The sequence below is a fragment of the Hyla sarda genome, chromosome 5, assembly GCF_029499605.1.
Source record: "Hyla sarda isolate aHylSar1 chromosome 5, aHylSar1.hap1, whole genome shotgun sequence".
In the NCBI taxonomy this organism is placed as follows: domain Eukaryota; kingdom Metazoa; phylum Chordata; class Amphibia; order Anura; family Hylidae; genus Hyla; species Hyla sarda.
In genome coordinates this window covers 32,613,413-32,640,865 of record NC_079193.1, presented here as the reverse complement: position 1 = coordinate 32,640,865, position 27,453 = coordinate 32,613,413, and the positions used below count along the sequence as shown (strand labels likewise).

Here is a 27,453-nt window from a genome sequence, read left to right as displayed (position 1 = left end):
ACCTTAAGGACTGAGCCCTTTTTCGCAATTATGACCACCGTCACTTTACGAATTAATAACGCGAAAACGCTTTTACCGAATATTCTGATTCTGAGATTGTTTTTTCGTGACATATTCTACTTTATTTTGGTGGTAAAATTTCGGCATTACTTGCATCCTTTTTTGATGAAAAATCCCCAAATTTCATGAAAATTTTGAAAATTTAGCATTTTTCTAACTTTGAAGCTCTCGGCTTGTAAGGAAAATGGATATTCCAAATAAATTTTATTTTTCTTCACAAACACAATATGTCCACTTTATGTTGGCATCATAAAATGGACATATTTTTGCTTTTTTAAAAAAATTAGAGGGCTTCAAAATAGAGCAGCAATTTTCAAAAATGTCATGAAAATTGCTAAATCTGAAGGGACAGATGTTACAGAGCTACAACTCCCAGCATGCCTGGGCAGTCGAGGCATGCTGAGAGTTGTAGTTTGGCTACATCTGGAGGGCTAATGTTTGGGCACCACTGTAACAGTGGTCTCCAAACTGTGACCCTCCAGATGTTGCCACAGTAAAGATCGATTTACTTTCACTTTCAATTTCCCCCCCCCCACTGTCGATTCCCTACCTGAGCAAAGATCCAGCAGGGTCCAGCGAAGATCCCAGGTCCCCAGGCATCTTCTCCTGCAGGTACGGCCTCCATCTTCTTCCCAGAGCCCCTCGACATCCAGGGGCGGGCAGAACGGGGGTTGCCATGGCAACCCCCTGTCCTGCGCTGCCATTGGTCAGAACCCCGTTCTGAGTAATGGCAGGGGATAGGAGGAGATCGCAGCTCTGCGACCTCACTCCTATCCCTTAGGCTGATCGGGGCTGTTGCTGACAGCTCTGATCAGCCCTATTTTCCGGGTGATCGGGTCACCAGAGACCCGTTCAGCCCGGAATTGGAGAAAATCGCATGTCTGAATTGACATGCGATTTTCTCCGATCGCCGACATGGGGGGGGGTTCAGGTTGCCTGATGATTTCAGCAGGCATCCGGCTCCGGTCCCCAACCGACTAGCGGTGGGGACCGGATTTCCCACGGACGTATGGATACGCCCTCGGTCCTTAAGGACTCGGAATGCAGGGCGTATCCATACGCCCTGTGTCCTGAAGAGGTTAAACAGTTACTTCTGTTTAAAAAGCTTAATCCTTTCAGTACTTATCAGCTGCTGTATGCTCCAGAGGAAGTTGTGCAGTTCTTTCCAGTCTGACCACAGTGCTCTCTGCTGACACCTTTGTCCGTGTCAGGAACTGTCTAGAGCAGGAGAAGTTTGCTATGGACAGTTCCTGACATGGACAGAGGTGTCAGCAGAGAGCACTGTGGTCAGACTGGAAAGAACCCGCCCGTTGGGAACATCTCTGATGGATTAAAGGAGAAGTATCATGTAGAAAAAAATATATAAGAATTTGCGCGGAATTGCGCGCAGAAATGGGGGAGAAAGAAGTGAAGGGTTTTTCAGCCATTTCCGAGCGAATTCCGTGTGAATTTTGTGCAAATTCCGCACGAAAACAATGTCGGGCGGAATGTTTTTTTTACAATTGACTTCTATTGATTTCTGCTAGCGGATTCCGCTTGAAGAATGAACATGTTCTTTCTTCAAGCGGAACGGAATTTAGCGTCGGAATTCCGCTAGCAGAATTTCCGCAGTGTGAACTGGACAGCGGAAAAAACATTAAAGTCAATGGACAGAGGAGATGTGAATTAATTTGGAGCGGAGAATTCATGAGGAATTACTCGAGTAAATTCCTCTTGAATTACTCAGTGTGAACGCACCCTAACTTTCATGTAACCAGCTCTGGATCTCTCCAACTTGCTAGCAGGTTCCTCTCAGGTGCTCCAGCACTCTTGGGGCCAGAACTGGAACTAAAAAAATCCAAGATGGCTACCAGCACATGTCCACAAAACTCATCTTTCCCCAGCTTTGGGCATGGCTTAGTTAATTTGCTTGTGCAGTCCGCCATCTACTGTACACCATGTAATTGTTGGATAATACACAACAATAATCCCAGGTGGTTATGGGTACAATATCTGTTATATGGACTATTTGCTTGTCTTTAGTTGTTGTGGCTAACGTGTAAAATGTATGATCTGGAAAGAGACATGTTGGTTTGTGATTCTCTTTTTATTTGTTTGTGATTCTATATGTTACATGTAAAGACAGTGACTATTACTGTTCATGCTATCTTACTGCATTACATTTTCTTCTATACTGTTTATAGTATTAGGGTGAAATCACCGGATCAGGTTGTGTTGCAGTTGCTTTACAATTTGCCATGGAAAAGTTGCAATTGCAAAATGCATGAGCCATCCTAATGGCGCATCACAGTTGTAAAGTTGGAGCAGGGTTAAAGGGGTTATCCAGCAAAAAAAACTTTTTTTTATATCATCTGGCTCCAGAAAGTTAAACAGATTTGTAAATTACTTCTATTAAAAAATCTTAATCCTTTCAGTTCTTATAAGCTGCTGAAGTTGAGTTGTTCTTTTCTGTCTAAGTGCTCTCTGATGACACCTGTCTCAGGAACTGTAAAGAGTAGAAGCAAATCCCCATAGCAAACCTCTTATACTCTGTGCAGTTACCGAGACAAGCAGATGTCAGCAGAGAGCACTGTTGCCAGACAGAAAAGAACAACTCATCTTCAGCAGCTGATAATTATTGGAAGTATTAAGATTTTTTAATAAAAGTAATTTACAAATCTGTTTAACTTTCCGAAGCCAGTTGATATATAGCATTTTTTTTTCTGGAATACCCCCTTTAACATGTGGTTTTTCACCGCATTGCTATACTGTATTGACCACACACAGTACGGCAGACTCAGGGAGCAAGTAAAGGCATGGTGAGTGAGGGCGGGTTCAGTGCTTGCCTTGGACATGCCCCTTCCTGAGCGTTGGATGTCAGAATGAGTGAGCAGCAAGAACAGAGGGATTTTTGAGCCAAATACAGAAGCTTGACACATAACAAAAGTCATGTAAAGCATCATCATGACCTACTGAGTAACATAGAGAAGCATTATATTTTTCGGTCATATGGCAGAACCGCATTGTGTGGTTAACCCTTTAAATCTTTCCTCTGCCTTTGCCGGTGCTTCTTGGTTTACTGGGCTGTATATAAAGGTATCAGAAGAGACATCTTAATGACATGTCCTGTTTTGTATTTCAGTCACAACCCTTTGAGGGAATTCCCTTCAAGCAATGTGCCGTGGTGGGAAATGGCGGAATATTAACTAACAGCAGCTGCGGTGCTGAAATCGACCGGTCGGATTTTGTCTTTCGGTAAGAAGAAACGGGGCTGTATCATTTCATTTCATATAAAAATATCATACAGAACCCAGTGCTTTAATGGGATATTCCTGCACTTATGGCAGATCCTCAGGATGTCAGTGAAAGGGGGCATCATTTTGGAAACCTAACGTGCACAATTTCCTGCGGTGTTAGTTTACGTTCACACTGACATTAAATTGCGCCAAAAACCACATTGTTGTCAATGGGAGAGAATGAATCGCACGTCACATGTCACTTCTTATCATGGGGTCCCGCTCTGAAGCTGCTTATAAAACCAATGGGGGGCTTCAGGACAAGAAGCCCCTATGCTGAATGCAGCTCAGATTAAACTAGGGTGCAGGGGTTTTTTTTTTGCGCCTAAACACTGCAGAAAAAAGTTTTCTTCCTTAAAGGGGTACTCCGGTGGAATATTCATTTATTTATTTATTTATTTTAACTCAACTGGTGACAAAAAGTTAAACCTATTGTAAATGACTTCTAATTTAAAAAAAAAATTAATCCTTCCAGTACTTATTAGCTGCTGAATACTACAGAAGAAAGTCTTTTCTTTTTGGATTTCTTTTCTGTTTGTCCTCAGTGCTCCATTTTAGGAACTGTCCAGAGCAGCATATATTTTAAATGGGAATTTTCTCCTGCTCTGGACAGTTCCTGACATGGACAGAGGTGTCAGACAGAGAGCATTGTGGCCAGACAGAAAAGAATCTCCTCTGTAGTATACTGCTGCTAATAAGTACTGGAAGGATTAAGATTTTTTTAATAGGAGTCATTTACAAACCTGTTTAACTTTCTGGCACCAGTTGATTTAAAAAAAAAAAAAAAGGTTTCAACCGGAGTACCCCTTTAATCTCCTATCCTGTCCTGTGTCTAGATCAGTGTTTCCCAACCAGGGCGCCTCCAGCTGTTGTGGAGAGAAACGCCGGTGTGGGGCTGGTTGGGATGGGTGCTGCATGGAGGGGGCAGGTGCCACGTAACCAGCTCAACGGCTTCCCTGATGTGACCTGTTTCCTCCGGGTCTCGCCATGAGGTTGGGGGGTGTAGAGGCGAGGTACTTCTGTGCCTCGGGGAGTGGTGACCCTGAGGTGCCGAAACACACTGGGTGTGATAGCTCACTGAGTGAACGCACTGCACCATTAACTCTTCACCTTTGGCACTCACCCCTGGTATCCCGGCCTTCTGGCTAGGATCAGGGAAATTTTTTATAGATCCGGCTGGATGACCGGACAGTATATCTGCACTCATTCACTTATTATTTTTGTAGGTCACTGTGCCACTTTGCGTGTTTTGTTTGTACACAGGATTTGTCAGGATGCGGTAGCCCTTCTGGGTGTCCCTCCTGGCGGTCTAGGGGAGGTGTATGATGCCATCAGGTTCCTCTCCTCCTGGCAACCCCCGGGCATCTTGGCTTCGTTCGAGATGCCATCAGTATACGGCTCCTTGGCTGATACCCTGGTTAACGCCTAGGTTGAAGCCAGGGGCATTTGTGGCCCCTTAGTAGCTTCGGCGAAAAGGGGCATCGAACCGGGATCCTTGCAGGTGCCTTTTGGCTCGGAGGTGAAGGGTAGGTTTGTTGGGGGCCTCTCTTATGTTGAAGAACGGCTTAGCAATAGACCACATCCTTTGTGCACGTTTTTTTTAGTGTGACACGTTTGCACTTTTTCCTGCACTTTGGGTGATAGAGAGCACTTAAAAAAATAAAAAATAAAACAACTCTTTTCTCGCTTGTAGCATGTGTCGTCGACTCCCCCTCCATGTATCGCTAGGAGAGAGCCGGTGATACAGCGCTTGTATATCTCGGGCTCTCCCATAGAGATACATGGAGGGGACATGTCGACCACCGCGTCGTGCAGTGGTCGACAGTAATCCGGCATGGAGCGGAGGTCACTCAATACATGAGGAGAGCCAAGGCGCCGGCCAGGAGATCGCGGGTGGTCCCAGTAGTCGGACCCCCTGCAATCAGACTAGTATCCCCTATTCTGTGGATAGGGGATAAGATGGAATATACTGGAGTTCCCCTTTAAGGGAAGGGTCACACGAAACAGATCCCAGCGTATTTTAGGCTGCGGATTCGCTGATGACCCGACCCATAGTGTGCTGCCAGCTGTTGCCCCGCCCCCTAGCCTGTACGCAGCGGCAATCCGCCAATCCAAGCATCCTTACAGGGGCCTGCGAGTCAGCACGCGCGGTGTACTCATTGTAGCTGCGAGTGTGCTTGGCGAGTGGTGAATTGTCTCTTCAAGCCGGCCAGGTGGCGGGACAGTGTGGGGTTATGGCAACAGCTGGAGGCACACTATGGATCAGGTTACTGGCACATCCGCAGCGTAAAATACACTGCGGATCCTTTACGTGTGACCCCACCCTTATGAATTACCGATCATGGTTTTTGACAGAAAATTTTGAGAATTTGCCCAGAGTTTCACTTTAAACATACATTCAAAATAAAAAAAAATAAATAAAAAAAAAAATATATATATATATATATATATATATATATAAATTTTAAAAAAATGTAAAGAGTGATTTGAAGACTTTCCGTTCTCTCTGTAAATTTGATTTAAGGAATAAGGCTCCTTCACTGATCATTGCGCAGTTGGGCGAACGTTAAGTAAGAGAAGGAGACGCGCCATCCTTCATTAGGAGTAATAAATGAGGGCAGTAAAAGTAGCAGTTAAGTTGTTTTTTTCCCGGAGCCGCTGTGTAAGCGTCGGTATTTACGAGCTGCATTAAATTTCGGTAATGTCCTCTTCTGGATGTGGCGCTCATCTGGAGACCACAATTTAACAAGATAAAATAATCAGATTAATTTTTGATGGCGGCCATTCTTCCCGTTGTAAATCTTTTAGCGTGGTAATGATCAGTGAGATTAAGGAACACTCCGTATCTGGAGGACGTTAAGTCATTGTCCTTTGCTTTGTTCTTGAAGAACTAACAACTTTACCATTCATCTCCATAACTCGAGCGATTTATGATTTATTAACTAGAGGCTCGCTCATCCCACCAAGTGTGAATTTGCGCTAAATCATGGCGGGGAGAGCGATTGCTTTACAGCTGTTGCAAAACTCCAACTCCCAGCATGCCCTGACAGCCAACGGCTGTCAGGGCATGTTGGGAGTTGGAGTTTTGCAACAGCTGGAGAACGACAGGTTGGGGATCACTCGTTGATGAACCTAAGGACAATACAGCAATATAAAGGGTGGAAGGTTTGCTCTGAGGATTTTCTCCTGCTCTGGACAGTACCTGACATGGACAGAGGTGGCAGCAGAGAGCACTGTGGTCAGACTGGAATGAACTACACAACTTCCTCGGGAGCATACAGCAGCTGATAAGTACTGGAAGGATGAAGATTTCTATATAGAAGTAATTTACGAATCTGTTTAACTTTCTAGAATCAGTTGATTTGAAAAAAAAAAAAAAAAATTCCCACCAGAGTACCCCTTTAAGATGTTAGAGGTACTGGTGCCAGAAAGTTAAACAGATTTGTAAATGACTTCTTTTAAAAAAAAAAAATAATAATAATCTTTACCCTTCCAGTAGTTTTTAGCAGCTGTATGCTACAGAGGAAATTTTTTTATTTTTGAATTTCTTTTTCGTCTTGTCCACAGTGCTCTCTGCTGACACCTCTGGCCTCGTCAGGAACTGTCCAGAGCAGCATAGGTTTGCAATCGGGATTTTCTCCTGCTCTGGACAAGCAGGTGTCAGCAGAGAGCACTGTGGACAAGACAAAAAAGAAATTCAAAAATAAAATAATTTCCTCTGTAGCATACAGCTGCTAAAAAGTACTGGAAGGGGAAAGATTTTTTTAATAGAAGTCATTTACAAATCTGTTTAACTTTCTGGCAACAGTTGATTTAAAAAAAATAAAAAATTAATGTTTTCCACCGGAGTACCCCTTTATCCGGGAAATAAACTTTTTTTTTATATAGATCAACTGGCTCCAGAAAACAGATTTGTAAATTACTTCTATTAAAAAATCTTAATTCTTTCAGTACTTATGAGCTGCTGAAGTTGAGTTGTTCTATTCTGTCTAAGTGCTCTCTGATGACACGTGTCTCGGGAACCTCTTCTACTCTGTGCAGTTCCCGAGACAAGCAGAGATGTCAGCAGAGAGCACTGTTGCCAGACAGAAAACAACAACTCAACTTCAGCAGCTGATAATTATTGAAAGGATTAAGATTTTTTAATAGAAGTAATTTACAAATCTGTTTAACTTTCTGGAGCCGGTTGATATAAATATATATATATAAATATATATATATATATAATATGGTTTTTCCTGGAATACCCCTTTAAGGCCAAACTGAAGACCTGCACCAATCAGGAAAATGGAGGTCTCAATTGCACTTCAAATGGAGCAATAGTTGAGTATGTGAACTGCTGCTCTGTTCAAACTCTATGGGACTGATGAAGACAACCAGTGTTCGGACCCCCACCAATCAGACACCACTCACCTATCCTGTAAGGAGACAAATTTATGGATAATTTATTTACAGTCATGTGAGATTGAGAAGTTATTTTTTTTTTTTACCCCCACAAGGCAAATCTGTTTTTATTTCACCTGAGCTTGAAAAAATTACATTCAAATTTGTCTTTTGGCAATAGAAACAAAGGGCGGACCAAATGGACCAGGTGGTCTTTTTCTGCCAACAATATTCTGTTTCTAACGTCAATGTAGCCCAACAGTTTTGACTAAATTACAGCATTAGGTCCAACTATAAAGCTGTTATCTGGGCATTGTATGATGGTATTGTTTGGGCATTTTTCGGGATGTTTTTAAGAGACAGGAATGTAGCATTTGTACATAATATGTTATTGTTTGAGGGTCTCTTGTTTTTTTTAGATTTTGCATCTGAAAACCTTCCATTGTTCTGCCACTGCTTTTTTTCTTTGTCTTTATTTGGGAATTAATGGGGTTTCTCCGGTGAAAAACTTTTTTATTTTTTTTTATATCAACTGGTGCCAGAAAGTTATGCAGATTTGTAAATTACTTCTATATAAAAATCTTATCTCTTCCAGTACTTATCAGCTGCTGTATGCTTCAGAGGAAATTCTTTTCTTTGTGAATTTCTTTTCTGTCTGACCACAGTGCTCTCTGCTGACACCTCTGTCCATGTCAGGAATAGTGTTGAGCATGAATATTCGTATATTTTTTTCATATGCAGATTTTCGCCTTTTTTTTGTTTTTTTTTTTGTTTTTTTTCACATGCTAATTTTTATGTGAATTTTCCATGCGAATATTCGCGTGAAAAAAAAGTGAATCAACATAGCGCATTTCACGAATATAGGATGAATAATCATCAATATATTTGCGAAATATTGCAAATTCGAATATGGCCCCCGCTGCTCATCACTAGTCGGGAACTGTCCAAAGCAGGAGCAAATCCCCATAGCAAACCTAACAATTCCTGACATGGACAGAGGTGTCAGCAGAGAGCACTGTGGTCAGATAGAAAAAAAATAAAAAAAATAAAAAGAACTTTCTCTGGAGCATACAGCAGCTGATAAGTACTGGAAGGGTTAAGCTTTTTATATAGAAGTAATTTACAAATCTCTATAACTTTCTGGCACAAGTTGATTTAAAATTTTTTTTTTTATTGTTTTCCACCGGAGTACCCCTTTAAGTTTTAGACTTTGGTGGCTTTGCCTTTTGCATAAGACGTCGTTCTATTGATTTCGATCTGTTCTCCTCCCTCCAGGTGTAACCTCCCACCTATTTGGGGAAATGCCGTCGCTGATGTTGGAAATAAGACGGACCTCGTCACAGTCAACCCGAGCATCATTGCTCTAAAGTAAGTGTTGGCCCCTTCTGTTCTCATCCATCACTTGTTCTCTTCCCGTTACATTGTGTATAGAGAAGTCATTGTAGTCTATGATAGCGGCAGACGTCAGATTCCAGATGGATATTTCTATCCACAAGCATAATTATGTAAAGTTATGTAAGATCTCACAACCAGTCCGTGTGGGGGAGCAGAGATCTGGGCACAACCGTCTTGGTACAGGCTTTTCTTACTGTTAAAGAGAAATAACTTTTTTTTAATTTTTATATATATATATATATATATATATATATTTCCAAATGGCGGAGGACAGCACAACCACTATAAGTCTTGAGACAGTAATCCGGGTGCAATAGGTAAAAAACGTGGTCCCAGTCGCAGACCACATCCATAAATTCCAACAATAAGTCCAGCAGCACTCACGGGATCAAGTAAAAAACACAGCAGTGTTTATTAAACCATGTACAAATGCAACGTTTCAGTGATATCCACCACCTTTTTCAAGCATGGTATACAAATGTGCAAGACAAACCTTTATATGGTATCATATTAAGTTAATTACAAACTCCAATCAATATAATCAAACAAAATTCATACAGTAAAAAAGACATAATCAGTACAAGATTCATAATATAAAAAGTGCAAGTGAAAACAGTGTGTTTAGAAACAACAATGGTCACCGTACATACAATAGATCATCGTTGTTATTAAAAATACAAAGTGCAGATAATAAAGACGCAGCTGTGACTACGTCTTCCAGTGATTAAAAACAACATTGCCATGGGGACAGACCACTCACCTCCTGTGTATGGACGCCGCCATTACGGCGTCTCACATGTGGTCATATGGCTCCCGGTCATGTGACGATCCCGAGCTCCGCCCCGTCATCACGTGACCGGAGCGCACACTCGCGCATGCGCACCTGCCACTTTGATGCCGAAAAAGGCATCAAGAGACCTGGCGGAGACACGGGAGCGCCCCAAGCACCAGGACCAGACTAGCATCACAAGTCCCAATGTAAAAAAGTGGGTGGGAATACAGATAGTATCTAAAGAAATAAATGGTGATGTACAAAATAAATATAGGGGCAAAAAAACATATCATAACGTTCAAAGATCAGAGCAGGTCAGAAAAAATCATCTGTAGATGACAGAAAAACTTATCAATCATACAAAAAATTAATTGATGGTGTATCAACAAACGCATCAAAAACGCATCATGTGTATAGGGGGAAAAAAAATTTTTGGGAAATTGTGTCAGTGAATACGTCAATGGGCACACAAATGTATATAAGTGTACAGATGTGTATCCAGAGACATCATGCCAAGGGCAAAGGGGGAAAAAAATATTTGTATAACTAGAAAAGTGAGTACTAGAATGTGGAATCAAAGTTCCACATTGTGCCCAAAAATATACAAAGAGGATGTAGTATATGTGTGTATATATACATGCGTCTAAGAACCAACGGATCAAGGTTGGTGTATAGAAATAGATATAAAATGTGCAGTGAATGAGAAAATAGTGGTAATAATCGTAATGTTAATGATAAGTAAATATATTGATAATGGGTATTACGTGTCTGCGTATGTTTGAAATCCACACATGCACAACGTCCATTCATGTACACATATGGATACCAAACCTTCCTAGAAAAACGTAAAATGTTTTAGGAAACTTAAGTTGAAAGTAATGTTTGCTAATAAACCTGTAAACCCACATGTGGATCGCGCTGATTGCAGGGATGTGAGCTTCAGGGCTGGAGATTTGGGCTTGAAGCCCCCCAGCAACTTTAACCCACACACTAGCTCCAGTGCGATCGATACTTTTTGTGCATTAGTAAGACGAGATATTGAAAAATTTAAATCAGAACAACATGTGTCAATACGTCCTAACTTGACCAAAAAACAACAACTTGCATTAAATCAAATTGTCCATGACCACAACCTGGTGGTAAAACCCGCCGATAAAGGCGGGGCGGTTGTGGTCATGGACCGATCGAAGTACTTGAGTGAAGTCTATAGACAATTATCTGATGTGACCACGTACAAACAATTGAAAAATGATCCAAAAAGAGAGATAGCCAGTAGGATTCAGGAGTGCCTGGGCCCTGCTTTTCAAAAGGGTTTGATTGACAAAGCACTTTATGATTTTCTTGTGGTTCCTTGTCCAACGACCCCTTTTTTATATATTCTGCCTAAAATCCACAAGTCTCTTGTGGACCCTCCCGGTAGACCAATTGTCTCCGGGAGGGGGTCGATTACTAGTCAGATTTCTATTTTTTTGGACAGGATTCTAAGAACCTACGCTGTGAACTCGAAGTCTTTTATTAGAGACACAGCGGATTTTCTTAGAAAAATAGAATTAATCAAGATTCCTGAAAATACAATTTTGGCGTCCTTAGACGTCTCTTCATTGTATACATCTATACCCCACGAGGCAGGACTGGAGGCAGTCCAGCTGGCTATCTCACTGGACCATTCACAGGAAGAGAGTAAATTGATCTTGACATTACTGGAAATTGTACTGAAACATAATTACTTTATGTTTAACGACATTTTTTATTTGCAGTTGTCTGGGACCGCCATGGGCACGAACGTGGCGCCCACGTACGCGAACGTGTTCATGGCGGCCCTAGAAGAGACATTCGTCTATGTGAGGCACCACTTCAGCCATGTGCTGGGGTGGTGGCGCTACATAGACGATGTCTTTTTAATTTGGACAGGTACACATGAACAACTTTTGGATTTTTTTGGGTTTCTGAACCAGATTCATACTAATATTAAATTTACTTTGACTTCTTCTACGGTTTCAGTACAATTTCTAGATACGTCGGTAAGTGTAGACGGTGGACGGTTGACCACCGATCTATATACGAAACCGACGGACAGCAATTCTGTTTTAAGGTATGACAGTCACCACCCCCGCCCCATGGTACGGTCCCTCCCATCAAGCCAGATGATGAGGGCCCGCCGGGTGGTGGGAGTGGATGACAGAGTCCTACCGGCCTTAGACAAAATGGTGGATAACTTTGCACGCAGAGGGTATCCACGTAATTTACTTTTGGCAAGCAAAGACAAGACCTTAGAATTGGACCGTAAATTACTAATTCACCAGACTGAAAAAACTCCTAAACCACCAAGGATCGCATTTGTATCTACATTTAACAGTAGATCAGACAAGATCGCTGGTGTGGTACGGAAACACTGGGGCATCTTGAGTAAATGTCATCCCGAAATTCCAGAGTTCTGTATACCCCCGTTGATGTCTTATCGGAAGTCTCCGAGCTTGAAGGATCGTTTGGTGAAAACCGACGTATCCACAAGCCCGATGGACCGACAAAAATACTTGACAGTTAATCGTAAGGGTTCATTTCCTTGTGGCACTTGCATCAACTGCCCCAGGATGAACAAGGGTACCTCATTTATACACCCTCTAACATTAAGGGAATATAAATTGAAATTCTTTTTAACTTGTACGTCGCATTTTGTCATCTATGCACTTTCATGCCCCTGTAGATTTCTTTACATTGGTGAGACCACACTCGACTTCCGGACCCGCCTCAACCAGCACCGGTATTCGATCAGGAAGGCTAGACTGGATCTGCCGGTATCTAAACATTTTGTTGAGGCGGGCCATACGGAGAGCGAGTTACGGTTTACACTAATTGATCATGTACCAGAAAGTAAGAAGGGAGGAGACAGAATCAATCGGCTAAAGAAACGTGAGTTGTATTGGATTCATGAGCTGGACACGTTACGCCCACGTGGCCTGAATGTAGATTTCACTGTTACATCAGCTATATATAATGCGTAGGCCATGTCGACTGTTGAGAATGTATCTAAATGGTATACAATGTAATATATATTATTGATACTTTTTCTCTATTCTATTTTAGATGTTGAAATTTTCACTTGTCGGGGGACAGACCAAAGATACCGACATGGAATATACTATCATAATTTTTTATGTTATCCTCACATGTGTAAAATAAAAGATTTCCTTGTGACTACACTCTAGTTATGTGTGATGTACAAAAATGGGGCAATGTCACATATTCAACCATATACTCTTTCAAGAACATTTTAAGTTTTTCTAGGAAGGTTTGGTATCCATATGTGTACATGAATGGACGTTGTGCATGTGTGGATTTCAAACATACGCAGACACGTAATACCCATTATCAATATATTTACTTATCATTAACATTACGATTATTACCACTATTTTCTCATTCACTGCACATTTTATATCTATTTCTATACACCAACCTTGATCCGTTGGTTCTTAGACGCATGTATATATACACACATATACTACATCCTCTTTGTATATTTTTGGGCACAATGTGGAACTTTGATTCCACATTCTAGTACTCACTTTTCTAGTTATACAAATATTTTTTCCCCCTTTGCCCTTGGCATGATGTCTCTGGATACACATCTGTACACTTATATACATTTGTGTGCCCATTGACGTATTCACTGACACAATTTCCCAAAAATTTTTTTTCCCCCCTATACACATGATGCGTTTTTGATGCGTTTGTTGATACACCATCAATTAATTTTTTGTATGATTGATAGGTTTTCCTGTCATCTACAGATGATTTTTTCTGACCTGCTCTGACCTTTGAACGTTATGATATGTTTTTTTGCCCCTACATTTATTTTGTACATCACCATTTATTTCTTTAGATACTATCTGTATTCCCACCCACTTTTTTACATTGGGACTTGTGATGTTAGTCTGGTCCTGGTGCTTGGGGCGCTCCCGTGTCTCCGCCAGGTCTCTTGATGCCTTTTTCGGCATCAAAGTGGCAGGTGCGCATGCGCGAGTGTGCGCTCCGGTCACGTGATGACGGGGCGGAGCTCGGGATCGTCACATGACCGGGAGCCATATGACCACATGTGAGACGCCGTAATGGCGGCGTCCATACACAGGAGGTGAGTGGTCTGTCCCCATGGCAATGTTGTTTTTAATCACTGGAAGACGTAGTCACAGCTGCGTCTTTATTATCTGCACTTTGTATTTTTAATAACAACGATGATCTATTGTATGTACGGTGACCATTGTTGTTTCTAAACACACTGTTATCACTTGCACTTTTTATATTATGAATCTTGTACTGATTATGTCTTTTTTACTGTATGAATTTTGTTTGATTATATTGATTGGAGTTTGTAATTAACTTAATATGATACCATATAAAGGTTTGTCTTGCACATTTGTATACCATGCTTGAAAAAGGTGGTGGATATCACTGAAACGTTGCATTTGTACATGGTTTAATAAACACTGCTGTGTTTTTTACTTGATCCCGTGAGTGCTGCTGGACTTATTGTTGGTATATATATATATATATATATATATATATATATATATCCACTGGCTCCAGAAAGTTTAACAGATTTCTAAATTACTTCTATTAAAAAAAATCTTAATCCTTTCAATAATTATCACCTGCTGAAGTTGAGTTGTTCTTTTCTGTCTGGCAACAGTGCTCTCTGCTGACATCTCTGCTTGTCTCGGGAACTGCACAGAGTAGAAGAGGTTTGCTATGGGGATTTGCTTCTACTCTGGACAGTTCCCGAGACAGGTGTCATCAGAGAGCACTTAGACAGAAAAGAACAACTCAACTTCAGCAGCTCATAAGTACTGAAAGGATTAAGATTTTTTTTTTTATAGAAGTCATTTACAAATCTGTTTAACTTTCCGGAGCCAGTTGAGATATATATATATATATATAAAAATATATATATATATATATTTTTTTTTAATTCCATGATAACCCCTTTAACATTGTCGTTGTCCAAAAGTCTCTTCCCTTCCAGTATCCTATGACCACAGGAGTCCTGGACAACACTGATACCTTTAGACGAGTGGTCTCCAACCTGTGGACCTCCAGATGTTGCAAAACTACAACTCCCAGCATGCCCGGACAGCCGTTGGCTGTCCGGGCATGCTGGGAGTTGTAGTTTTGCAACATCTGGAGGTCCGCAGGTTGGAGACCACTGCTTTAGACCACTGACCTGGTCAGACTATGGCCATGGGCCTTTTTATAATAACTTTTATGAAAGAGCGTCAGGTGCCCATAGCCAGAGGAAGGACAAGTTAGCGCTTTTGGGGCCCATAGCAGCGGTTTCACAGCGCACCTTTATCACTTGATGTTCAGAGTCAGGGAAAAAGCATCCCCTTGCCAAAGTAAATAAATCCATTTTTTTTAATAAGGATCAGGTTTTTCATAAATTTTCATAAATATATGTATTGCTGTGTATAAAATTCTGTTTACTGCCACCTCTAAGTGAAGCTTACATCCTAACGATCTTACAGCTCCCTTTAAAGGGGTACTCCAGTGGCAAACTTTTTTTTATTTTTTATTAATCAACTGGTGCCAGAAAGTGAAACAGATTTGTAAATTACTTCTATTAAAAAATCTTAATCTTTCCAGTACTTATTAGCTGATGAATACTACAGAGGAAATTATTTCCTTTTTGGAACACATTGCTCTCTGCTGACATCCTGACCACAGTGCTCTCTGCTGACATCTCTATCCATTTTAAGAACTGTCCAGAGTAGGAGAAAATCCCCATAGAAAAATGATATGCTGCTCTGGACAGTTCCTAAAATGGACAGAGATGTCAGCAGAGAGCACTGTGCTTGTGATGTCAGCAGAGAGCTCTGTGTTCCAAAAAGAAAATAATTTCCTCTGTAGTATTCAGCAGCTAATAAGTACTGGAAGGATTAAGATTTTTTAATAGAAGTCATTTACAAATCTGTTTCACTTTCTGGCACCAGTTGATTAATAAAAAAAAGTTTTCCACTGGAGTACCCCTTTAAAGGGAGCTGTAAGATCGTTAGGATGTAAGCTTCACTTAGAGGTGGCAGTAAACAGAATTTTATACACAGCAATACATATATTTATGAAAATTTATGAAAAACCTGATCCTTATTAAAAAAAATGCAGCAGCTAATTAGTACTGGAAGGATTAAGATTTTTTAATAGAAGTCAGTTGATTTAAAGAAAAAAAAAAAGAAAAGGTTTTCCACCGGAGTACCCCTTTAAGTGTATAATAAAACCTTGTGCAGTGAACTTCTCTCATTAATGGTCGCTCTTAAGGGTAAGGCTCCTTTCACACTTCCGCTTCTGCCCGTCAGTAGCGGGTCCATTGCAAGATAGCGGGAGAAACATTTGTGCTTGCAACGTCTTTTTCTCCCGCTATCTTCCGGCGGAATAACGGCCGCAATAACGGACATCAGAGAATCCCATTCAAGTGAATGGGGTCCTCTGTGCCCATTATGCCTCTCGTTGGGCTCCGTCACACTAGCTGCCATTAAAGGCAAAAACAAAAAAGAGAGACTAAACAGCCGTTTATGGCGGAGCCCAGCGGCAGTGTGAAAGTAGTCTTAGCTATTAATATCTGATGAGTGGGGGTCCGACACACCGGCACCCCGGCTAATCAGCTGGGCCATTGCCGTGCAGTTTGTGCAGCTGATTTTGCTCCCCACTAGCTTTAATGGGTAGCAAAATCAGCTGCCGAAAATATGCAGCAAATAAATATGCAGCAGATCCTGTACATTCCTTCAAAAAGTTTTTTTTAAGTAATGGCCTCTCCTCAAGATAGGCCATTAATATGTGTCCACCACTCGGCACCCCCATGATTTACTGTGATGCCCAAAAAACAGAGATGGAAGCAGACAGCGCCATACATTGTGTAGTGGCCGTACTGGGTTACTGCAGATCAGCTCCCATTCACCTCAATGAGAGCTGATCTGCAGTAACCCGGCACGGCCACTACTCAATGTACAGCGCTGACTGCTTCCATCTCTGTTTTTTGGGCATCACAGTCAATCATGGGGGTGCCGAGTGGTGGATACATGTTAATGGCCTATCTTGAGGAGAGGTTCCTTCAAAAAAACTTTTTGAAGGAATGTACAGGATCTGCTGCATATTTTTTGCTGCATATTTTCTGCAGCTGATTTTGCTACCCATTAAAGCTAATGCGGAGCAAAATCAGCTGCACAAACTATGCAGCAGACCTTGTATGTGTGAACCCACCCTTACTTGGTTTCTCAGTAACAGCTCAGCATGAAGCCCCCTGTTGTACCCCCTCCCACCAGTCCCTAGACTGGCACAACCTGAAATAAAAACTATTGTATTTTATTTATTTATTCTATTCACTTATATAGTAATATAGTGCTGACTTATTCTGCAGCACTGTATAAATTGCTGTCCCTTCCCCAGCGCTACCCTAGACTACAGCCTACACTGCCTACCCATTGCCCCGCGCCACTACTTTTTATTTTGAAGATTTCTCAGAGAAGATAAATGCTGGGATCTGATTGGTTGTAAACGAGGCATTTTATCTATATGATTTGAATTATTAGGTGACCATAGAAAAGTGTCTTATTATTGGTAAATTATAATGAGTCTTATGAGTTACAAATTCGAGACCGGTAGAATTTCTGGACTATCAGGTTCCAGATTAGAGGACGTCTTCCAGTGAGTGAAATAAGCGCAGACAGTTTACTTTAGTTATTGCTTGAACTGGGCACTGTCATTAAAACTATGGTAAATAAAAAATCTTTCTAATGTACTTTGTTTAAAAAATGACATTTTCTATGTTTTATTTGTGTTTGGAAAAAGCTGCCACTAGGTGTCTCCCTACTTGTCCAGAACACATTTCCCTCCCATCTCTTGCACAGACTTTGGACTCCTGCTGGCCTGGCAGAAGTCCAAAATCAGGAAATGCAGTCTGGAGAGCTGGGGGGGGGGTGCAGCCTTAGCCAATCATAGCTCATCTCACACTGAACTGCTTTGGGCTGTGTGCAGCATAGTGAGGGAGGAAGTTCTCCCCTGTATGGCTTCAGATGATGTCACACCTGCTGGGGAACGCCCCTTCCCAGTCTGTGAGACTGAGCAGAAAATACAGAGCAATATCAAGGTAGAAAACTAAAAAAAAAAAAAAAAAATTAAGGCAGAGGGTGGTTTATCATGATGGGGGTAGTGAACTGGGAGGATTACAAAATGTAACAATTTATGACTTCTCTATTATCTATTTATTATTATTATTATAAGTTTTTATTTACTTTGTTTCAGATATGGAAAGCTTAGTGAGATGAAAACAGCCTTTCTGAGGAACCTGACAAGTTACGGCTCCTCGTTCCTCTTATTGCCTGCCTTTTCCTACAGCAGTAACACGGCCATCTCTTTCGAGGTTCATCATCTGCTGAAGAAATACCAGGCGAAGCAGCGAGCTATTTTTTTCCATCCCAATTATCTTAAAAGCCTGGCGCAGTTTTGGAGGGGGAGGGGGGTGCGGGCCTATCGGCTCTCCACGGGATTCATGATAACCAGCGCCGCCATAGAACTCTGCAAGGACGTCAAACTGTACGGATTCTGGCCTTTCTCCAAGACCCCGAACGGGAAACCTATTAGCCATCATTACTATGACAACCAGCTGCCGAAACCTGGATTTCACGCCATGCCCAAAGAATTTTATCAAGTCCTGCAACTCCATTATAAAGGGGTCCTCAAGCTACAGATAGGAGCCTGCCAGAAGAGGTGAGCCACGCTCACGTGCCAGTGGTGGGATGTGCCATTCAGAGACTAAAATGCTCTTGTTACATGATGTTCCCTTCTTCTGGGTATGAAGAGGTCATACGAGGCCACCGCGGGCACTACGTCATGGCACAGAAGCGGGCAACTTTTTTATTTATTTATTTTTTACCGCATGCAAGGACTGACAGAAAGAAACAAAAACAAAAGTTTAAACTAAATCACTTGTTTTTTTTCCATGTAAAAGAACACAGCGTGTCAGGCTCACATTTTCTGCAACAGGTGAGGGAAGATGAGAAAAGTCGCGCCTGAGGCGCCTCACGTATGAAACCAATTAACGACTTATGTTTCCTAACATTACTTCGTTCTGTACATGATGACCCAGATTTACTAATACGGTCTAGTTCTCAGACCAGTGTGCCTACAGCTTTTGCAAAACTACTACTCCCAGCATCTGTCCGGGTATGCTGGGAAGTTGTAGTTTTGCAACAGCTGGAGGCACACTGGTTGGGAAACTCTGGTGAAAACTTAGTTTGGTCTAAGGCTATGTTCACATATGGATATGTTTACTTTGTAGAACATGCTGGCCGGTGACCCTGTAGCGGAAAGTTGGCCCTTCACACAGCGACACCCTTTTCTGCTTTACAGCCAGCTCCCTCTCACTTCCTAATCCTAACCCCTAATTCTAACCCCTAATCCTAATTCTAACCCCTAATCCTAACTGTAACCCCTAATCTTAACCCTAATCCTAACCCCTAATCCTAATTCTAACCCCTAATCCTAACTGTAACCCCTAATCTTAACCCTAATCCTTACCCCTAATCCTAATTCTAACCCCTAATCCTAACTGTATCCCCTAATCTTGACCCTAATCCTAACCCAGGGGTACTCCGCCCCTAGACATAGGGGATAAGGGGATAAGATGTTAGATCGCCGCGGTGCCGCTGCTGGGGAGCCCCGGGATCTCTCATTACAGCACAGAGAGAGTTCGCTCTGCACGTAATGACGCGCAATACAGGGGCCGGAGCATCGTTACGTCATGGCTCCGCCTCTCGTGACATCACGGCCCGTCCCCTTAATGCAAGTCTATGGCAGGGGGCGTGACGACCACAGCGCCCCCTCCCATAGACTTGTATTGAAGGGGGGGGGCTGTGACGTCATGAGGGGCGAAGCCGTGACGTAACGATGCTCCGGCCCCTGTACCGCCCATCATTACGTGCAGAGCGAACTCCCTCTGTGCTGTAATGATAGCGCGGTGCTGCAGCAGGGATCCCGGGGCACCCCAGCAGCGGGACCACGGCGATTTGACATCTTATCCCCTATCCTTTGGATAGGGGATAAGATGTCTAGGGGCGGAGTACCCCTTTAATCCTAATTATAACCCCTAATCCTATCCCTAACTCCTTATCCTAATTCTAACCCTTAACCCTAACCCCTTATCCTAATCCTAACCCCTAATCCTAATTCTAACCCCAGTCCTAATCCTAACCCCTAATCCTAATTCTAACCCCTAATCCTATCCCTTACCCCTTATAGTAATCCTATCCCTAACCCCTTATCCTAATCCTAATTCTAACCCCTAATCCTAATTCTAACCCCTAGTCCTAATCCTATCCCCTTATCCTAATCCTAACCCCTAATCCTAATTCTAACCCCTAGTCCTAATCCTAACCCCGTATCCTAATCCTAACCCTTTATCCTAATTCTAACCCCTAATACTAATTCTAACCCCTAGTCCTAATCCTAACCCCTTATCCTAACTTCTAACCCCTAATCCTAACCCAGACCCCTAACAGCGATCAGCTTTGAGAAGGGCTGAGAGCGCTGACCTCAGGTCACATTTGGCTATGGGTCACAGTTTTTTTTCACTTCACCAGCGCTTGGGATTAGGGGGTTAGGATTAGGTATTAGCCGTCTGTAAAGCAGAAAAGGGTGAAAGGGTGTCCCTGTACGAAGGGTCTCATTCTACTAACAGGATTAGATACATTCCTGGAACAAAATAAGATTAATGCTTATGAAGAAATATAAAATCTCATCCCTTCCCCAATATCGCGCCACACCCCTACCCCTTAATTCCCTGGTTGAACTTGATGGACATATGTCTTTTTTCGACCGTACTAACTATGTAACTATGTAACTACTACTACAGGGACACAATTTTCTTCATTACACTAGGACCGCTAGAAATTGCTCCGTCTCCATAGACGGCAATGCATTCCTGAGTAATTCTGCTCAAATTCAAATTTGCAGTATGCCTGTGTATACCCTCAATGTAAGATACTTCTCATGTGAACATAGCCTTATAAATATTGTTATAGGGCTAGTGATCAGCAGACGTATGAGCATACACTCATTTATTGGTGGATCAGCTTGTTTTGACCTTCTTAAAGGGGTACTTCAGTGGAAAGCAATTTTTTTTTTTTATGAACTTGTGCCAGAAAGTTAAACAGATTTGTAAATTACTTCTATTAAAAAATCTTAATCCTTCCAGTACTTATCAGCTGCTGTATGCTCCACAGGAAGTTCTTTTGTTTTTGAATTTCTTTTCTGTCTGACCACAGTGCTCTCTGCTGACACCTCTGTCCATGTCAGGAACTTTCCTGAGCAGGAGAGGTTTGCTATGGGGATTTGTTCCTGCTCTGGACAGTTCCTGACATGGACAGAGGTGTCAGCAGAGAGCACTGTGGTCAGACAGAAAAGAAATTCAAAAAGAAAATAACTTCTTGTGGAGAAATTGTTTTCCATCGGAGTACCCCTTTAAAAATCATCGACATTAGGGGATGTGCTGCCCCGGGTAGATTGCAACAAAGGGCCACATAAATAGTCCAGTGATAGCTTGCGTGGCTTAACCTAATGACTGATCGATCTTTGTAAAGACTATGTAAACTATTGAGATCAGCGCCAATTTACATTACATTTACAGACCATCTTTAAGGACCCTAACACATGATTTGACAAATTACTTCAGAGTCATAAATATACACATAATAATAATATACACATTTTAATAATATAAATAAAATTCATGCCAATAACCCCCCAAATAGTGTAGATAAACTATACTGAAAGACAAAAACAGCTTTATGACAAGCATAAAAAAGTATATATTATAAATATAATATTTTAAGGGGTTTTCTACTTTGAACATATCCCTACTTGTTAGAAGAGGCCTTTAACAATAAAGAAATCACAAGGTACCTCCTGGTGGGACCCCCAGGGATCATCAGTAATCTGTGACGTCATAGCCCCGCCCCTCATGACGTCACGTCTCCTCTATGCAAGTCTATGGGAGGGGGCGTGATGGCTGTCACGCCCCCTCCCATAGACTTGCATTGAGGGGGCGGGGCATGATGTCATGAGGGGCGGGGCTATGACGTCACGTGCTCCCAGCGTTTGGAACAGTTTGTTCCAAACGCTGAGCAGCGGAGTACCCCTTTAAAGGATAGGGGATAAGATGTCCAGGGGCGGAGTACCCCTTTAAGAACATTAGAAATGTGCTTATTTGTGACTTTGCAGATCGCTTTCCGCTTTTCCGTTGATTATCATTATTCTGACGTACGATGAGATGAATAGATGTATTTATTTACTGACGTGCCAAACAAGCTCAGGAACTTGGATGATGAATTTTGTGACTTAAATTGTTTACATTTTTTATGCTTTTAAAGAGACGCGAACTGTATTTTTGTTAGCCAACGGACATTGAAAAAATAAAAAAAGAAGAAACCAACCTGAAAATCCAAATGAACAATGGAGACAACAAGGACTCGCTCTTTTCTATACGGTCAGCGCCTTATTATTCTGTAAGGCGATAAGTTATTTGTATATAGAATTGTTTTACTAACATTCCACTAGTCACAATGACCAATGTACTAAAAACGTTCTGTATGTCTCGTGTTTGTGACTCGAATAGAGTCTGAGAGCAAATACAGTCATAGACACTTACATGTTCTGTATGTTTAACATTGTTCTTTATGCGTTGCCTAGCAACCAAAAGACTTCCTTTCTCTGTGACCACCAATACTCTACATAGCCATATGTTTACACTGGTTATTTTGGGAATTCCACATATCCTTCCGAGAAATTGGGGTTTACAAGGAGGTTGCTAGAATAAAGAAGGAATCCTGAGGAAAAAAAATGATTTGACAGATCTTAAAGGGGTACTCCGCCCCTTGACATCTTATCCCCGATCCAAAGGATTGGGGATAAGATGTCTGGTCGCGGGAGTCCCGCTACTGGGAACCCGTGCGATCTCTCCTGCAGCACCCCATGTCATCTGGTGCACGAAACTAGCTTCACGGCCGCCACGCCCCCTCCCATGGACTTGCATTGAGGGGGCGGGGTGGGTGTGATGTCACAAGGGGGCGTGGCCATGACATCACGGTCCTCCAGCCCCTGCATCACCAGTCATCAGGCACTGAGCGAAGCTCGCTCCGTTCACCAAATGACAGGGGTGCTGCAGGAGAGATCGCGGGGGTTCCATCAGACCTATGGATAGGGCATAAGTTGTCTAGGGGCGGATTACCCCTTCGTGATGTCACGGCATGTCCCCTCAATGCCAGTCTATGGGAGGAGGCGTGGCGACAGCCACGCCACCTCCCATAGACTTGCATTGAGGGGGCATGGCATTACATCATGAGAGGTGTGGCCGTAACATCAAGACCCCGCAGCCCGCAGCCAGCGTTCGGAACTAATAACCCTTTAAAACGCCATAATATGTGGATTCCCATTTTAGGTGGGTTGTTGGATTATGTTTGGGTTAAGGGTACATGTAAATCGGATGTCATGATTTAGGATTATGCAATTTCCCAGGCTTCTCAGATGCTCGTCACATTTGGTCTTGCCTAGTTTTATACATTGAAGTGAATTGTGCCAGGAAGAGCAACCAATCAGCAGCCATTCTGTACCCACCGTGTGCCAGCTAGTTGCTTACTTTAGTGCCAATGGAAGCCTGTTAGCGGATACAAATAGAACAAGTTAGCGTAGCTCACTCAAAATAACATAATCACAGCCGAGGTTACCCTTGAAGGCCGACACCTCTCTTTCTACTCATTTTCTAATGTTTTATATTTATATTGCACCAAATAAACTAACATTTATGTTATGTGCTTTTTACTAAGATGAATTTAGAACCTGTGATTCTCCAGCTGGTGCAAAACCACAATGTCAAACGTGACCGCACAGCCAGAGGCTATGAGGGGATGCAGGGAGTTGTAGCAGAGCTGGTCCAAGACATTGTGCTGCCTGGGTTCAGGAGTGAAATGGTGACCCCCCTCCCCCCCCCAAAAAAAAAATTAGGTAGGCAGCAGTTCCCCCACATTAGGTAGTATAGTTTCCCCACATTAGGTAGCATAGTTTCCCCACATTAGGTAGCATAGTTTCCCCACATTAGGTAGCATAGTTTCCCAACATTAGTGTCACGATTCGGCTGGCAAGAGGTGGATCCTCTGTGCCAGAGAGGGATTGGCGTGGACCGTGCTAGTGGACCGGTTCTAAGTTACTACTGGTTTTCACCAGAGCCCGCCGCAAAGCGGGATGGTCTTGCAGCGGCGGTAGTAACCAGGTCGTATCCACTAGCAACGGCTCAACCTCTCTGACTGCTGAAGATAGGCGCGGTACAAGGGAGTAGACAAAAGCAAGGTCGGACGTAGCAGAAGGTCGGGGCAGGCAGCAAGGATCGTAGTCAGGGGCAACGGCAGGAGGTCTGGAACACAGGCTAGGAACACACAAGGAAACGCTTTCACTGGCACGATGGCAACAAGATCCGGCGAGGGAGTGCAGGGGAAGTGAGGTATACATAGGGAGTGCACAGGTGAACACACTAATTAGAACCACTGCGCCAATCAGTGGCGCAGTGGCCCTTTAAATCGCGCCCTAGGGAGCGGGGCCGCGCGCGCCGGGACAGGACTGACGGAGAGCGAGTCAGGTACGGGAGCCGGGGTGCGCATCGCGAGCGGGCGCCACCCACATCGCGAATCGCATCCCGGCTGGAGGCGGAATCACAGCGCACCCGGTCAGTGGATCCGACCGGGGCGCTGCCGTAGTGAGGATGTTGCGAGCGCTCCGGGGAGGAGCGGGGACCCGGAGCGCTCGGCGTAACAGTACCCCCCCCCCTTGGGTCTCCCCCTCTTCTTGGAGCCTGAGAACCTGAGGACCAGACTTTTATCTAGGATATTGTCCTCAGGTTCCCAGGATCTCTCTTCAGGACCACAGCCCTCCCAGTCAACCAAAAAAAAAGTTTTTCCTCTGACCTTTTTGGAGGCCAGTATCTCTTTCACGGAAAAGATGTCCGAAGAACCGGAAACAGGAGTGGGAGAAACAAGTTTGGGAGAGAAACGGTTGATGATGAGTGGTTTAAGAAGAGAGACATGAAAGGCATTAGGAATACGAAGAGAAGGAGGAAGAAGAAGTTTGTAAGAGACAGGATTAATTTGGCACAAGATTTTGAAAGGACCAAGATAGCGTGGGCCCAATTTGTAGCTGGGGACACGGAAGCGGACATATTTAGCGGAGAGCCATACCTTGTCTCCGGGAGAAAAAATGGGGGGAGCTCTTCTTTTCTTATCGGCAAACTTTTTCATGCGCGATGAAGCCTGTAAGAGAGAATTTTGGGTCTCTTTCCATATGGTGGAAAGATCACGAGTTATTTCATCCACAGCGGGCAAACCAGAGGGCAAGGGAGTAGGGAGGGGGGGAAGAGGGTGACGGCCGTACACCACGAAAAATGGGGATTTGGAAGAAGATTCAGAGACTCTGAAGTTGTACGAGAATTCGGCCCATGGTAGAAGATCTGCCCAGTCATCCTGGCGGGAGGAAACAAAATGCCGTAAATAGTCACCCAGGACTTGGTTAATTCTTTCTACTTGCCCATTGGATTGAGGATGATAAGCAGAAGAAAAGTTTAATTTAATCTTGAGTTGTTTACAGAGAGCCCTCCAGAATTTTGACACGAATTGGACGCCTCTATCCGAGACGATCTGCGTGGGCAAACCGTGAAGACGAAAAATGTGTACAAAAAATTGTTTTGCCAACTGAGGTGCTGAAGGAAGACCAGGAAGAGGAATAAAATGTGCCATCTTGGAAAATCGATCAACGACCACCCAAACAACAGTGTTGCCAGGGGATGGGGGCAAGTCTGTAATAAAGTCCATACCAATCAGAGACCAAGGCTGTTCGGGGACAGGCAGAGGATGAAGGAGACCAGCAGGCTTCTGGCGAGGAGTCTTATCTCTGGCACAGACAGTGCAGGCCCGCACAAAATCAACAACATCCGTCTCCAGAGTCGGCCACCAATAGAAACGAGAGATGAGTTGCAAGGATTTTTTTATGCCCGCATGGCCTGCGAGGTGGGAGGAGTGACCCCATTTGAGGATTCCGAGGCGTTGGCGTGGAGAGACGAAGGTCTTCCCTGGAGGGGTTTGCCTGATGGAGGCTGGAGAAGTGGAGATCAGGCAATCAGGAGGAATGATGTGTTGCGGAGAGAGCTCTACTTCCGAGGCATCCGAGGAACGAGAGAGAGCATCGGCCCTAATGTTCTTGTCGGCAGGGCGAAAGTGAATTTCAAAATTAAACCGGGCAAAGAACAGAGACCACCTGGCCTGGCGAGGATTCAGCCGTTGGGCAGACTGGAGATAGGAGAGATTCTTGTGATCGGTGTAAATAATAACTGGAAATTTTGATCCCTCCAGCAGATGCCTCCATTCCTCAAGTGCTAATTTAATGGCCAGTAACTCACGATCCCCGATGGAGTAGTTCCTCTCCGCCGGAGAGAAGGTCCTAGAAAAAAAAACACAAGTAACAGCATGCCCGGAAGAATTTTTTTGAAGAAGGACCGCTCCAGCTCCCACTGAGGTGGCATCAACCTCCAATAGGAAGGGTTTAGATGGGTCAGGTCTGGAGAGCACGGGGGCAGAAGAAAAGGCAGACTTGAGCCGTTTAAAAGCGTCTTCCGCTTGAGGAGGCCATGACTTAGGATTGGCATTTTTCTTGGTTAAAGCCACGATAGGAGCCACAATGGTGGAAAAATGTGGAATAAATTGTCTGTAATAATTGGCGAACCCCAAAAAACGTTGGATAGCACGGAGTCCGGAGGGGCGTGGCCAATCTACGACGGCAGAGAGTTTATCAGGGTCCATTTGTAGTCCCTGGCCAGAGACCAAGTATCCTAGGAAAGGAAGAGATTGACATTCAAACAGACATTTCTCCATTTTGGCATACAGTTGATTGTCTCGAAGTCTCTGAAGAACCATGCGGACATGCTGGCGGTGTTCTTCTAAGTTGGCAGAAAAAATCTGAATATCGTCCAGATACACAACAACACAGGAATATAAGAGATCACGAAAAATTTCATTAACAAAGTCTTGGAAGACGGCAGGGGCGTTGCACAGGCCAAAGGGCATGACCAGATACTCAAAGTGTCCATCTCTAGTGTTAAATGCAGTTTTCCATTCGTCCCCCTCCTTGATGCGGATGAGATTATAAGCACCTCTTAAGTCCAGTTTGGTAAAGATGTGGGCACCTTGAAGGCGATCAAAGAGTTCAGAGATAAGAGGTAGGGGGTAGCGGTTCTTTACCGTGATTTTATTAAGTCCGCGGTAGTCAATGCAAGGACGTAGGGAGCCATCTTTTTTGGACACAAAGAAAAATCCAGCTCCGGCAGGAGAGGAGGATTTGCGGATAAAGCCTTTTTTTAAATTTTCCTGGATGTATTCAGACATAGCAAGAGTCTCTGGGGCGGACAGAGGATAAATTCTGCCCCGGGGTGGAGTAGTGCCCGGGAGGAGGTCAATAGGACAGTCATAAGGCCTGTGAGGAGGTAAAGTCTCA

The 27,453-nt window shown here is 43.3% G+C and overlaps 1 protein-coding gene across 4 annotated transcripts in view; it reads left to right on the top strand.

Moving 5' to 3' along the window:
* The window catches only part of ST8SIA6 (ST8 alpha-N-acetyl-neuraminide alpha-2,8-sialyltransferase 6), a 118,312-nt gene extending 94,608 nt beyond the window's left edge, over window positions 1-23,704 (top strand). For 2 of the 4 annotated variants that reach the window (XM_056519181.1, XM_056519182.1), the window contains 3 exons: window positions 3,182-3,294; window positions 8,994-9,086; window positions 18,172-19,625. In XM_056519181.1, the coding sequence (XP_056375156.1) occupies window positions 3,182-3,294; window positions 8,994-9,086; window positions 18,172-18,640 (675 nt within the window). In that variant the 3' untranslated portion in view covers window positions 18,641-19,625. Of the gene's footprint in view, window positions 1-3,181; window positions 3,295-8,993; window positions 9,087-18,171; window positions 19,626-22,295 lie in introns of those variants that run through there. The other 2 variants (XR_008843847.1, XM_056519180.1) reach the window with 2 other exon arrangements.
* The last annotated feature ends 3,749 nt before the right edge of the window (window positions 23,705-27,453 follow it).